This window comes from Diceros bicornis, chromosome 34, assembly GCF_020826845.1.
Source record: "Diceros bicornis minor isolate mBicDic1 chromosome 34, mDicBic1.mat.cur, whole genome shotgun sequence".
Classification (NCBI taxonomy): domain Eukaryota; kingdom Metazoa; phylum Chordata; class Mammalia; order Perissodactyla; family Rhinocerotidae; genus Diceros; species Diceros bicornis.
This window is the reverse complement of record NC_080773.1, coordinates 24,272,598-24,286,300: the sequence shown is the minus strand read 5'-3', so window position 1 is coordinate 24,286,300 and position 13,703 is coordinate 24,272,598. Positions and strand designations below refer to the sequence as shown.

At 52.1% G+C, this 13,703-nt stretch overlaps 1 protein-coding gene across 2 annotated transcripts; it reads left to right on the top strand.

Moving 5' to 3' along the window:
* Positions 1-7,493: 7,493 nt before the first annotated feature.
* Positions 7,494-13,690, top strand: CA11 (carbonic anhydrase 11). Of its 2 annotated transcripts, none has more exons than XM_058529760.1 (9): positions 7,494-8,415; positions 8,504-8,578; positions 9,480-9,592; positions 11,333-11,518; positions 11,745-11,840; positions 12,005-12,077; positions 12,171-12,325; positions 12,580-12,745; positions 13,534-13,690. In XM_058529760.1, the coding sequence occupies exons 1-9, from the start codon at positions 8,349-8,351 to the stop codon at positions 13,557-13,559; spliced, it is 957 nt and encodes a 318-aa protein (XP_058385743.1). In that variant the 5' UTR covers positions 7,494-8,348; the 3' UTR covers positions 13,560-13,690. The 2 variants fall into 2 exon arrangements, with proteins under 2 accessions (XP_058385743.1, XP_058385742.1); XM_058529759.1 differs by having other exon boundaries at positions 7,496-8,415; positions 9,450-9,592.
* Positions 13,691-13,703: the final 13 nt, after the last annotated feature.

Sequence of the window (13,703 nt, the reverse complement as noted above, 5' to 3'; positions counted from 1 at the left end):
GAAATACGCCAAAGGAAAGGACAGCAGTGCCGGCTTTCCAGAAAGTTCCACATTTAGGAACTTTCTGTTCCTGATGGGCCCCAGGATGGTCTCTGAGAAAGGAATAAAGGGACTTTGAGTGAATATCTGAAGAGGGTTCTGAAGGTTTATCTGGTCTTGAAGCACAGCCTAAATCCTTTCCTAAGAGAATAGCCAATTGGGAGCCACAGAGTGGTATGACATCACTTGGTGCTAAGCAGAATTCTATCCCCACCCAATAGTTGGGTACCTCCAAGCGAGGAGGGTGGGGCTAAGAAGGCAGGAAGCAGCTATGGCATGGAAGGTTGTCATGGCCTAGAACTTTCCTTGCCACCTGACCTCTGCCCCCTGCACCCACTATCAACATCACAATTTCAAATTTGAGTGACTTTTGCAGGAGAGTCACTGAGGGAGTACTTTGAGGGCATCTCACAGGAAGGGATAGGACTTAAGGTCCATTTGGGCCTAGACAGTAACCCTGTTCTTTCCTGAGAGAAAAGTGGGCCTCTCAGCCAATGAATGGGGAGTCAGCATGGGCCATGATGTCACAGGGTACTAGGCAGAGAATGAAGCCCTCCAACAAACATTTTGGGTATGCTCCTGATGAGATTAAAAAAGGCAGGAAATAGCCTCCAAGAGGTGACTGACCCCAAACTGCCAATAATATCCTATAACTGGAGAAGCTTGCCTTTGGCCTCCAGCTGGGAGCGGGGTGGGGGCATCTCAGAAGCAGGAGTTAGGAGTCTTCAAGGGATTTTCTAAGAAAAGTTCTCTGTTCCAGCAAAACTCTGTATTCCTTATCTTTGCCCTTTTCATCCTCTCTTGAAGCCAATTCACTTGGGCATTCACCTCACCACGCCATGCTCACATCCAGTCCATCAGAAAATCTTGTACACTCCACCTACTAAATGTGATCATATCTCAACCATTTTTACCATCTCCACTGCTACCACCTTGGTCCAAGCCACCACCACCATCAGATTATTATAATAGTCTCCACACTGGTCTCCCCACTACCCCCCTAGAGTCTTCTTCACATAGAAGTCAGGATGATGGTTTTAAAACCCAAGTTAGATCATGCTACTACTGTGCTCAGAGCTCTTGAATGGCTTCCCATCTCTCAGAATAAAATCCAAAGTCCTTGCCCTGCTCTACAAGGTCCACAGGATCTACCTGAGCCCACCACATCACTGATCTCACCTCCTACAACCCCCCTTCATTCACACCTCTGCAGCCACAAGGGCCTCCTTCCTGTTCCTTTAAAAACCAAGCACCGGGCCGGCCCCGCGGCTTAGTGGTTAAGTGCGCGTGCTCCGCTACTGGTGGCCCGGGTTCGGATCCCGGGCACGCACCACACAGGGATTTTCCAGCCATGCTGAGGCCGCGTCCCACATACAGCAACTAGAAGGATGTGCAACTATGACTTACAACTATCTACTGGGGCTTTGGGGGAAAAAAAGGAGGAGGAGGATTGGCAATAGATGTTAGCTCAGAGCCGGTCTTCCTCAGCAAAACTAGGAGGATTAGCACAGATGTTAGCTCAGGGCTGATCTTCCTCACACAAAAATAAAAACAATAAAAACCAAGCATGCTCTGCTTTAGCGCCTTTGCACTGGCTGTTCCCTCTTCCTGGGACGCACTTCCTCATATAACAGCAAGCTAGTTCTCGTACTTCCTTGAGACCTTCCATTTCAGTAGTCAGGTTAGGCTAGCTCTATTGGCCTGACACAATGAAAGTTGGTTCTTGTTTATGTACGTGTCCCATGCAAGTCAGCAAGGGGTGCTTTCCCACACAGTCGTTCAAGAGTCCAGGCTGAGAGGCATCCACCATCTTGTCATGGCGCCAACTGCAACCCAGGGCATCCTTGATCAATGTGGCAGGGAGAGAGAGAGCGCACTGAATGGTCCCCCACAAGAAATAAATGCTGTGGCCTAGGAACGATTCTGGCCCTTCCACTCACAGCTCATGGGTCAAGACCCATGTGAGCAAGGGTCCACCCAATTGCGTGAAGGTGAAGAAGCAGAATTCTATTATGTGCCCAGAAAGAGATAAGAACCAGTGTATTAATTTTCTATTGCTGCCATAACAAATTATCACAAACTCAGCAGCTGAAACAACACAAATTTATTACCTCACTGTTCTATAGGTCAAAAGCCTGACACAGGTTTTACTGGGCTAAAATCAAGGTGTCAGCAAGGCTGCATTCCTTCTGGAACATCTAGAGGAGAATATGTTTCATTTTCATTCCCATTTTCTAGAGGCTGCCCACATTCATTGGTCATGGCCCCTTTCTCCATCTTCAAAGCCAGCAATGGCAGGTTGAGTCTCTTTCACTCTTTAAATTTCTCCTGCCTCTTCTTCTGTCCTCATGTCTTTTTCTCCTCAGAGTTGGGAAAGGTTCTCTGCTTTTAAAGACCCATGCGATTAGATGGGGCTCACCCAGATAATCCAGAATAATCTTCCCATCTCAAGGTCCTTAACCTTAATCACATCTGCAAAGTACCTTTTGCCATGTACAGTAACATATTCACTGGTTCCAAGAACTGACCAAAGAGTGTGGACATCTTTGGGGGCCATTATTCTGCCTACCACAACCGGATATGAGTGAGCACTAGAATTTTCCACCACGTGGTTCTGCTCAAATTTCACAGCATCAGAGGGAACTTCCCCAATGACCCTAATTAAATAGCAGCTCCTTCCAATCATTCTGTAATTGAGGGCATAAATTAAAGAAAAAAATATATATATATCACACCCTTGTGTAACAATATTCTTTTTCTCCAAGTAACAAGCAGATGCAGTGCCATTGGAAAAGCAAAAATTGATAAGTAGATCTTTCCATGAAACGGTGTGCATAATATCTTTTTCTTCTTAGTTTCTATATATAAAGGAAAAAGTTTTCTTTTTTTTTTTTTTTTTGTCTGTGTGTGTGTGTGTGAGGAAGATTAGCCCTGAGCTAACATCCGATGCCAATCCTCCTCTTTTTTGCTGAGGAAGATTAGCCATGGGCTAACATCCATGCCCATCTTCCTCTACTTTATGTGGGATGCCACCACAGTGTGGCTTGACAAGCAGTGCGCTGGTCCACGCCCAGGATCCGGACCTGCAAACCCTGGGCCGCTGAAGCGGAGCTCATGAACTTAACCACTATGCCCCCCGGCCAGCCCCCTAAAGGAAAAAGTTTTTTAAAAAAAAAACAAAAAAGAAAATCAGGGAGACTTCATCACCTTTCGGATAACAATCTTTCTTACTTTTAATCTGAGAATCTTAGAGAGCATTTCAAGCTAAGATATTTAGAAAGATGTCAGAGACATTACATTTGGCTTGGATAAATCTAGTGGTATATTAAAATTAAACACTGGTCTTGAGTCTGTAATTCAAAAAAAAATCATCCTCATTCCTTTGTCCTGCTTTATTTTTCTTTTTAGTGCTTACCACCACCTGACATATTAAATATTTGTCTTTGTGTCTACTATTTCCGTCTCTTCAATGAAAACGTGAGCTCCATGGGAGCAAGGACTTTGAGTTGTTCATGGCTGTATCACCTGCATCTAGAAAAGTACATGACAAATAGTATATGCTCCATAAATACTTGTTGAAAAACTATCAATGAATGGTCTAACTGTGCCTCAACTAAACCTGGAGTCATGCCTCAAGCATCTGTATTATCAGGAGTCATAGAGAACCCCAAAGAGCAGTGGCTTAAACAAGATAGAAGTGTATTTCTCTCCAGCATAAAAGACGTCTGGAGATAGTCAAGCCACCAGGAACCTTCTAGCTTCCTCCCTACCATCCTTAGAATGGTCCTTGTCCTCGTGGTCCAAGATGGCAGCTAGTGCTCCGGTCATCGTGTCTATATACATGCAGCAAAAAGAAGAGGAAGCAAAAAGAAAAGGCCAAAAGCCCCCCACAGCTGACTTATAAGGATGTTTTCCAAAAGCTGTTACACAATCCCTGTTTTTACCTCATTGGCCAGAATTGAGTGATATGACCACACCTAGCTGCAAGAGAGGGTGGAAATATACCCTTTAATGCTGGGCTGTCTTGCTTCCAGCTAAACAGGGTGTTTTGATATCAAGGAAAGAAAAAAGAAGGGATAGTTGGGAAAATTAGCCGACCGGGCTTGATGCCAACCCTCAGCCAATCAGAAATCAGAATGTGCTATGACATCATGAGGTGCTAGGCAGAGCAGTCTTTAGGCATTTCCGGGAAAAGAGGCTGAGATTGGGAGTAGCTGGATGTATGGCATGACATTCCCTCCCACCTTCCGCTGCCCTGACAGAGGCCCTAGGACATAATAGGTACTCAATAAATGTCTGCTGAATAAATGGGCGGATCCTATTATTATCCCCATTATATAGATGAAGAAGTTAAGGCTCCTGGGGGGACTCCAGCTTGATATGTGGGCAGAGATTCAAACCCAGATGTATTTGGGTTTGGCCAGAATTCTTTACCACCTCTTCAATAAAGAAATTTGCTCTGAGAGGCAAGGCATCTTAGCAACCGTCACACAGCAAGTAGCTGGCATTCAACACTCAGTTCTCTAGAGCTGAGCTGTCCAATACTGTAGGCACTAGCCACATTGGGCTATTTAAATTTAAATTAATTGCAATGAAATAAAATTTAAGATTCACTTCCTCGGTCACCTTAGCCACATTTCAAGTGGTTGGTGGCTACCATATTGGACAGAGCAGATATAGAACATTTCCACCATCACAGAAAATTCTATTGGATGGCACTGCTCCAGAGACCATGTTCATAAAGAGCATGGACTCTGGAGCCAGACTGTCTGGGTTCAAATCCCTCTCTGTCCCTGAGTTTTCTCATCTGAAAAATGGGGCTAATGTCAATAATAGCAAGTAACCCACAGGGCATATTACAAGGATTAAATGAGTTAATATGTGCGTGCAATGGGCTTAGAACGCGCTTGGCAGAGTAAGAGCCATTTGAGTTAGTTTGTTATTATTTAAGTGCCCGTTGGCCACACTTCCCCAGGAGAGGAGAGCCCGGGAGGCGAGAACACAGAGCAGGAGTTTGCTGGGCTCCCCAAGAGAGTGGGAGTTGAGAGCAAGGAGAGAGGGGTGAGGAGGCCAGGAGAGACTGTGGGAACCACCCAGGCCTAGAGATTCCCGGCCCTGCTGCCTCCCACTCAGGGGCTGGGGAGGTAGGAGATGAAAGCGAGGAGCGGGGCAAGCCCCATATGTTTCTTATGACCCTAACTTTGTTCCCAGCCCCCGAGACTAATAGGCATGAAATCCACATCTGGGACCCCCCTCCCAGCCTGGCCATTCCCTCCGCCTCCGGGCACCAAGCCCAGTCTGTCTGTGCGCTACAATGGAAGTGGCACAGGTGGCTTCCAGAGCTCAGAGGAGGCCCCTGCCCACCTGGCTTCCTGGTAGAGCAGACTCCTGAAGGGCACAGGAGTTTGAGTAGGAATTTGCCCAGCAGAGAAGGGGGTAAAAGAACCCCACTTACAGGCAACCATTTGTGCAAAGGTCTGAAGGCCAGGCGGCCTGGTGTGGTAAGAGAAGAGAGACAAGGCTGGAGACTGCTATCACTATCACTATTATTATTTTTATTTCTGCTGTCTTCTTTTGTCTTGCCTCTTTTCTGTCTCCATAGCTCCCTCTGCCTTCAAGTCTCTCTCTCTCTCTCTCTCTCTCAACACATTTCGGCGTTTTGGGATGTCTCACTGACCTCTAAGTCTCACGGGCCTTTAAGAGTCTGTCTCTCTCCATTGCTCTGTCTCTTTCTTCCTCTCCCCACCTGTGATGGTTTAAAACAAGCCCCCAAATTCTTTGATACTCTTCCCATCAAGAGGAGGAGCCTAATTTCTTTCCCTTTGACTGGTGATTCACTTCTGACGAATAGAATAAAGCAGGAGTGATGGTGTGGGACTTTGGAGATGAGGTCCTATGAGATACTGCTCCCTTTCCCTCTTCAATCACTCGCTCTGGGGGAAGCCGGGGGCCACGTTGTGAGGACACTCAAGCAGCCCTATGGAGAGGCCCAGGTGGTGAGGAGCTGGGGCCTCCTGCCATCTGCTATGTAGGTGAGCTTGGAAGTCATCGTCCAGCCCGTCAAGCCTTCGGATGACTGCAGCCCTCCTGCACCCTCAGGAGAGACTCTGAGGTCTCTGTTGAGATCTGAGCCAGAGCTACCAGCTAAGCTGCTCCAAAAATTCCTAACCCTCAGAAACTGTGAGACAATAAATGCTGCATTAAGCCACTAAGTTTTAGGGTAATTTCTTATGCAGCAATGGACAATGAACACACACCTTTCTTTCTTGTTTTCTCTGTCTCTCTCCATTTCTGACTCTCTCTGGCATCTCTGTCTCCCTCCCTCTTTGGTCCTTGAATGTCCATTTCCAATTGTCTATCTCTGAATGCCTCTGTCTTTCTGACTCCTCTCTCTTTATGTCAGCTTCGTCTGTTTCTGGGTCTCTCTGTCTCTGTCCATCTGTTCTCTGCGTTGATCTCTCTTTCTCTGCACCAGCGCCTCTATTTATAAATATGTGTGTGTGCCTGCCTCTTTCTCTCTCTCCTGGTCTCTCTGTCCCTAGCTCTCGGGGTGTGTGTTTCCATGTCTCTCTGTCTCTCCTTAGCGTTTGCTGTGTCTCTCTCTCTTTGAGTCTCTTTTTCAGGGCCGGCCCGGTGGCACAAGTGGTTAAGTGTGCACGCTCCCCTGTGGCAGCCTGGGGTTCGGTGGTCTGGATCCCGGGCGCGCACCGATGCACTGCTTGGCAAGCCATGCTGTGGCGGCGTCGCATATAAAGTGGAGGAAGATGGGCATGGATGTTAGCCCAGGGCCAGTCTTCCTCAGCAAAAAAAAAAAGAGTCTCTTTTTCTGTTTCTGTGTCTCCGCATCCACCTCCTGCCTGGTCTTGTTCTTCCTTCTGTAACCTGCTGTGTGAGTCTCTGTCTCTGGGTCTCTCTGCTTCTAAGTGTGTGTCTCTGTGTCTGTCTCTCTGTGTGTCTCTGTATCTCTTTCTCTGCCTCTATCTGTATCTCTCTCATTCTCTATCTCTTTTCCCCTCTTTCTCTCTGTATCTCTCTCTCTGTATCTACTGTGTGTGTATTACTTTCTGTATATCTTTCATTCAGTGTGTGTGTGTGTGTCTGTCTGTCTGTCTGTCTCTCCGTCCCTCCTGCTCGGCCACCCACCCTCCGATCTCCAGCCTGCTGTCTCTCTCCGCCATCTCTCTCTGTATCTATCTCAGGCTCCCCTCCCTTCCCGAGCCTCCGCAGTTCTCCTCCTCACCTCCGGCTCTCTGCCTCGGCCTTCCCGGCTCCTCCTCCCGCCTCTCTCTCTCCCTCTCCAGGTCTCTGCCTCCCCCTCCTGGTCAGCGGCCCTCACCGCACCCCACTCTCCCAAGGGATCCCCGAGCCGCGTTAAGGCAGCCCCTGGCGGAGACCCGAGTGGAGCACTGGGCGGGGGCTGCACGCGCTGGTGCAGGCTCCACCCGGGGTCCACGCGAGTTGGGGGACCCCGGATCCTCCGGGGCCAGCGGCCCTGAGCACGAAGGCTTCCGACGACTCTCCCAGCTCCACCTTAAGCGGCCCTCCTTCCCCCTTCTGCGGAGGATGGGAACTGCCAGCTCCGGGCCCCAGGTGTCCGGGCCACCCCCGCCCCCACAGCCCCAGCACGGCCGGGAGCGGGGACCAGCGGCCAACGACCCCTCCATCCTGCCCCTTGGGCACCCCCCGACACACACACACAAACACCAGCCCGAGGAGCGTCCGCTGCTGTGAGAGCACCTGCCCCCCCAACAACAACGACAAAAAAAAAAAATTAAATAACACCAAGAGAGAGAAGAGAGGGAGGGGGAGGAGGGAGGAAGGGACGAGAAAGAAACAGAGAGAAGAGGCAGGAGAGGAGGAGGTGGAGAGAGAGAGAGAGAAGCTGGAGACTGGCAGAGAGGGAGAGAGGGAGGAGGAGAAGGAGGAGAGAGGAGCAGGATGGAGACATGGAGTTAGGGGCTTGGGGGAGCTTGATGAAAAAAGAGCCAAGAGGGGGTGTGGATTAGAAACCACGAGGTAACCCGAGGGAGAGGAGGAGGAAGATCGGAGGTAGAGGGAGACTGGGGAGTCCGGGGGAAAAGCAGAAGAAGGAGACGCACAGAGAGAGGGGAGAGGAGAGAGGAGTGGGTGTGGTGGGGTGGGTGGCTCAGTCCCTGGCTCCCTCCGTATTTGGGGAACCGGAACTCCTTGTGGGGAGGAGAGGAAGGCTGGGAGTCCTGGAGGGACAGGGTCCCACAAAAAGGAGAGGGAGGAGCTGAGAGAGAGGGGGCCAGGGCATTGGGAAGGGGTCGCTCAGAGGTCTCCTGGGGATGGGGGGCGCCGCTCATCTGAGCGCCCCTCGAGCGCTGGTACTCTGGGCGGCACTGGGGACGGCAGGTAAGGCCTGGGGGTCCGGGCAGGAGCCCCTGAGGGACGGGTGGGGGCGGGGTGCCAAGGAGAGGGGTTCAGGTTGCTCTCTCCCCAGCTCACATCGGACCTGCACCTGACCCCGAGGACTGGTGGAGCTACAAGGATAATCTCCAGGGAAACTTCGTGCCAGGTGCAGCCAGGGCGGGGACCCAGGAGTCTCGGCTACAGGGCGCCTCCTTTTTCAGACACAGAAGCCTTCTCTTCCCCCCAGGACCCAGGAGCCCCTGCCCCGTCTCCCTCCCTCCCTCGGGAGTCCGCCCAGCCTCTGAACCCCAGAGGCTCACCATTGGACATTACACATGCTCATTTCAAGTAGTGAGTGGGAGTGAGTGGAAGGAAAGAGAGTGTGGGGGTGGAACAGGGTGTGTGTGTCTGCAGAGAAAGAGGCAGGTAGGTCCCCGCACCTGCTGAGAGCCAGAGGTTTGGTGGCCTATCCCTCACCTTGTCCTGCCCTTTCTTGCAACTCCTCTCCCCAAAACATTCATTAGCCAGCTGTGGGACCAGGAAGGCTGAAAGAACTACAACTCCCATGGGCTCTGGGGCAGGCAAGCAGTGGATGGGCAGGCTGGCAGCCCTGGGGCCTGCTGGGAGTTGTAGTTCCTTCCCCAATGACAATTTGAGATAGGCTTGGAGGTTAGAGGGTCTTAGGAAACTCCTCTAAGACCCTTCTAAGACCCAGCATTCTGGATCCCAGCCCCTCCTCCCTCAGACCCAGGAGTCCAGCCCCCAGCCCCTCCTTCCCCAGACCCAAGAGTCCTGGGCCCCAGTCCCCTCCTCCCCCAACCCCTGCTCCCTCAGACCCAGGAGTCTAGGTCCCCAGCCCCTCCTCCCTCAGACCCAGGAGTCTAGGTCCCCAGCCCCTCCTCCCTCAGACCCAGGAGTCTAGGTCCCCAGCCCTGCCTCTCTTAGGATCCAGGAGTCCAGATCACAGCAGGTCCCAGCACTGGGGGCTGATCTCTACTTCTGACTCCCTTTCCTCCCTGCCCTGCCCCTGCCCCCAGGGCCTCCCTTCTGGGGCCTGGTGAATGCAGCCTGGAGTCTGTGTGCCGTGGGGAAGCGGCAGAGCCCCGTGGATGTGGAGCTGAAGAGGGTCCTTTATGACCCCTTTCTTCCCCCGCTGAGGCTTAGCACTGGGGGAGAGAAGGTAAGGGGCCTGGCGGGAAGGGTTACCGAATCCACTGGGGGTGTGCATGAATGGGGGTTGGGAGTGGGGCACTGAGGTGGGAGGCCAGCCTTGGGGAAGGAGGGGTACACACTGGGTGGAGAGGAGGCCCCTTACACTTTAAAATGGATCACCTCTTCTTTCCTCCCCAAACACGGCTCCCTAGTCTTCCCATCTCTGTAGAAGCAATGGTAAAACAGACGATTTCCAGTGCCAGGCACTGTTTTAAAACCTCGATAAAGCCTCTCATCCTCACAATCTTGTAAAATAGGTGCTGTTATTATCCTTATTATATGGAGCCAGAAGCTGAGGCACAGAGAGGTTAAGTTACTTGCCTGAGGTCACACAGCTAGACAGTGCCAGCGCTGGGATTCAGACCCAGGCAGTGTGGTCCCAGCACCCATGCTCTTGCCCACTTTGCAATGCCATTTCTTTTTTTTTTTTTTTTTTTTTGTTTATTTATTGTTCCCCCAAAGCCCCAGTAGACAGTTGTAGGTCATAGCTGCACATCCTCCTAGTTGCTGTATGTGGGACTCGGCCTCAGCATGGCCAGAGAAGCAGTGTGTCGGTGCACGCCCGGGATCTGAACCCGGGCCGCCAGTAGCGGAGCGCGCACACCTAACCGCTAAGCCACGGGGCCGGCCCTGCAATGCCATTTCTTATAAGAGCCGGCACCATCATTCACTCAGCTGCTCCAGCCAAAAGCCACAGAGCTATTCCCCATCCTCTTCTCTCCCTCCTTCCCATTTCTAATCCCTGTCCTTTCTAGTCTCCCTGCTAAATATTATTCACATCTTTTCACTTCTTGTCCCCTCCACTGCCCCTACCATAATATTGCATCTGGACTGGAGCCATAGCTTCCTTGCTGGTCTGCCTCTCTGCCTCCTGCAGTCCACTGCACATCTAGAGAGATGTTTAAAAATACAAACCAGATCATATAACTCTGCTGCTCAAAATCCTTCTATTAGGATAAGTAATAACAGCAAACACTTCTACAGCACCTATCATGTGCCTGGCACTGCACCAAGTGTATTATATATATTCAATTATTTAAATAAAAATACAAAACGCCCCATCATTGCTCACAAGGCACTGCACCATCTGGCTCTCATCTCCACTCTCTCCTTTGCTCACTGGGCTCTGGTCCCACTGGCCTCTTCACTGTCACTATAACAGGCTACCTCAGGGCCTTTGCACTTGCTGTTGCCTCTTCCTGGAATGCCCTTCTCCCTGCTCTTTGCAACTAACCTAGACTTATCCTTCAGGTCTCCATTCAAATTTCACTTCCTCATGGAAGCCTCTCCTGACCCCACACCCCCACCCTATTCTAGGCTGGGTTTCCCATTACACCTTCTCAGAGCTTCCAGTTCTTCCCAGCACGAGCACAGGATGTAATGAGTTAAGCGGTTACTTACGTGACTCAGTATTTATTGTCTGTCTCGCCTCCATTAGAACGTAAGGTCCATGAGGCCCAGGATTTTTGGCTACTTGTTCATTGCTCTCTTTCTGGCATCCATGGCACATAATAGCAGCTCAATAAATATTTAATTAAATAAATTCACTGATATTGAGCCCCTACCATGGACCAGCACAGAATCTGGCAAGTTGCTGGTGTTCAAACTTGCTGAATGATTAAATCATTGTTGGAAGCGGGAAATGTAGGGGTGAAAAACAGGAAGGAGAAGATCTGTGTCTCCGTGATGGCTTCCACCTCTCCCACAGCTCCGGGGAACGTTATACAACACCGGCCGCCACGTCTCCTTCCTGCCTGCACCCAGGCCCGTGGTCAATGTGTCTGGGGGGCCCCTCCTTTATAGCCACCGACTCAGCGAACTGCGGCTGCTGTTTGGAGCACGTGATGGAGCCGGCTCTGAACACCAGATCAACCACCAGGGCTTCTCTGCTGAGGTGGTGCCCACTGACCTCTGACCCTTGACCCTCATCCCGAGTTGACCCTAGTTCCTCCTGCCTCACCCTCCTCTTAAGGCCTCACCCCCATCCTCCTCCACAGAACTGGCCTCCCCACTCTGAGCACTAGCTCTTAACCTGATGTGAGACCCCAGAGGCTCTGAGTGGGCCCCATTCTCTCCTCCCTTTCTGCTGGGGGACCACACTCTCTGTGACCCCCTCTCAGGTGCAGCTCATCCACTTCAACCAAGAACTCTATGGGAACCTCAGCGCCGCCTCCCGGGGCCCCAATGGCCTGGCCATTCTCAGCCTCTTTGTCAATGTGAGCCCAGGCAAGATTCTGAGGGACAGGAGTGCTGGGCGCCTGGAATCTGGGGTCTGAGGAAGAGGGAGGCTGGAGCCCAGATTCCTGAGTCCTGGTGGGGGAAGGGATTGGGGGCTTGGACTTCTGGGCTCCTGCCTTCTCACCTCGTTCCCCTGCCTCAGGTGGCTGGCAGCTCAAATCCATTCCTCAGCCGCCTTCTTAACCGGGATACCATCACCCGCATCTCCTACAAGAGTAAGTCCCTGGTGCGTTGCGGGGGGAGGGGTATGCACATGAGGGGAGTTCAAGAGGGGCCCCCATCTTCGCTCTGGCCTGATATTCCTGCAGATGATGCCTACTTTCTTCAAGACCTGAGCCTGGAGCTTCTGTTCCCCGAATCGTTCGGCTTCATCACCTATCAGGGCTCTCTCAGCACCCCGCCCTGCTCGGAGACTGTCACCTGGATCCTCATTGACCGGGCCCTCAATATCACCTCCCTGCAGGTGACCCTCTGTCTGCGCCACCCACCCCCGGCCTGGGTAACCCATTCCCTGCCTTGGGTATCCCCTTACTTCACCTACCCTCCTTCCCGCCACTGACTGGGAACTCTGGGGAGTAAGAGGATCAGACAACCCTTGAGGGTGGGATGGGGCTGAGTAAGGCCCCGCCCACCCGCTCCCAAGGGCGGGGCTTCCCTGTGACATCACCAAGACCATTCATTATTTACTCCCAGTTTCTCACCCCCTTTCCACGGCAGATGCATTCCCTGAGACTCCTGAGCCAGAATCCTCCCTCCCAGATCTTCCAGAGCCTCAGCGGTAATGGCCGGCCCCTGCAGCCCTTGGCCCACAGGGCCTTGAGGGGCAACAGGGACCCCCGGCACCCCGAGAGGCGCTGCCGAGGCCCCAACTACCGCCTGCATGGTATGGTCCAGTCTGCACCCCCTCCACGTCTTGGTCTAACCCGCCTGTGTGTCTCCCCATGGTGTTTCAATATGATACAGTCCTGGCCCGCTCTGCTGCTGCTGTGTGGTCCAGCCTCCTGAGTTCTCACTAGCTCTGTCTCCCTTCTCCCTATGTGTCAGCATGGTACAGTCCGCCTCCCAGCCATAGACCACTGCTGCTCCATGATTTGTCTTTCCTCTCCACTGCTTGCAACTTGCAACTTGGTATATAAGCTGAAGCCCCTGGCTTCCTTGTGGTGCGATTAACTACTGGTCCGTGGTTCCTATTACTATGGCTTTCCAGAATGGTACAGACCGCATCCTTTTCCCTGTTTCCATGTGTTACAACCCTATCCTGTTCCTTAATCTGCTGTTCCCCTTACTGAGAATCAACGTGGTACAATCTCCTTCCCTTCCTACTGCCGTTCAGCCCACTGATCTAACGGCCACCTCTGTGGCTTCTCAACATGGTACCGCCCATACCTACCCCCCACCCCCACTCCCGCCCATGAATACTTTCACATAGTTCAACCTAAAGCCAAAACTGGACGTCCGTATTCCACCCTCCTGCTGCCTCCCTATGGTTCAGCCCAGTGCTGGTCCAGAATCTGACCATTTCCCCCAGCTTCTCAACTTGGTACATCCCGGCTCTCCCTTCGCAGCCTCGCTGTGGTACAGCCCCGCGCAGCCCAGCCCCCGCCCCCTGCACACCCCCAGCGCGGTCAATGCCCAAGCTAACGCCCCCCACCGGTGTCGTCTGTCTTCCAGTGGATGGTGCCCCCCATGGTCGCTGAGACTTCCCATCGAGGATTGCGCCTGCCCTCCCCAAGCCTCCCCACCAGGGGAGGGGAGTCACCCCCAAAACAAAGCTATTAAAGGGACAGAATACTTCCTGTTTCTCAGTGGTCTGATTTTAGGCGCGGCGGGGAAACTTTTGG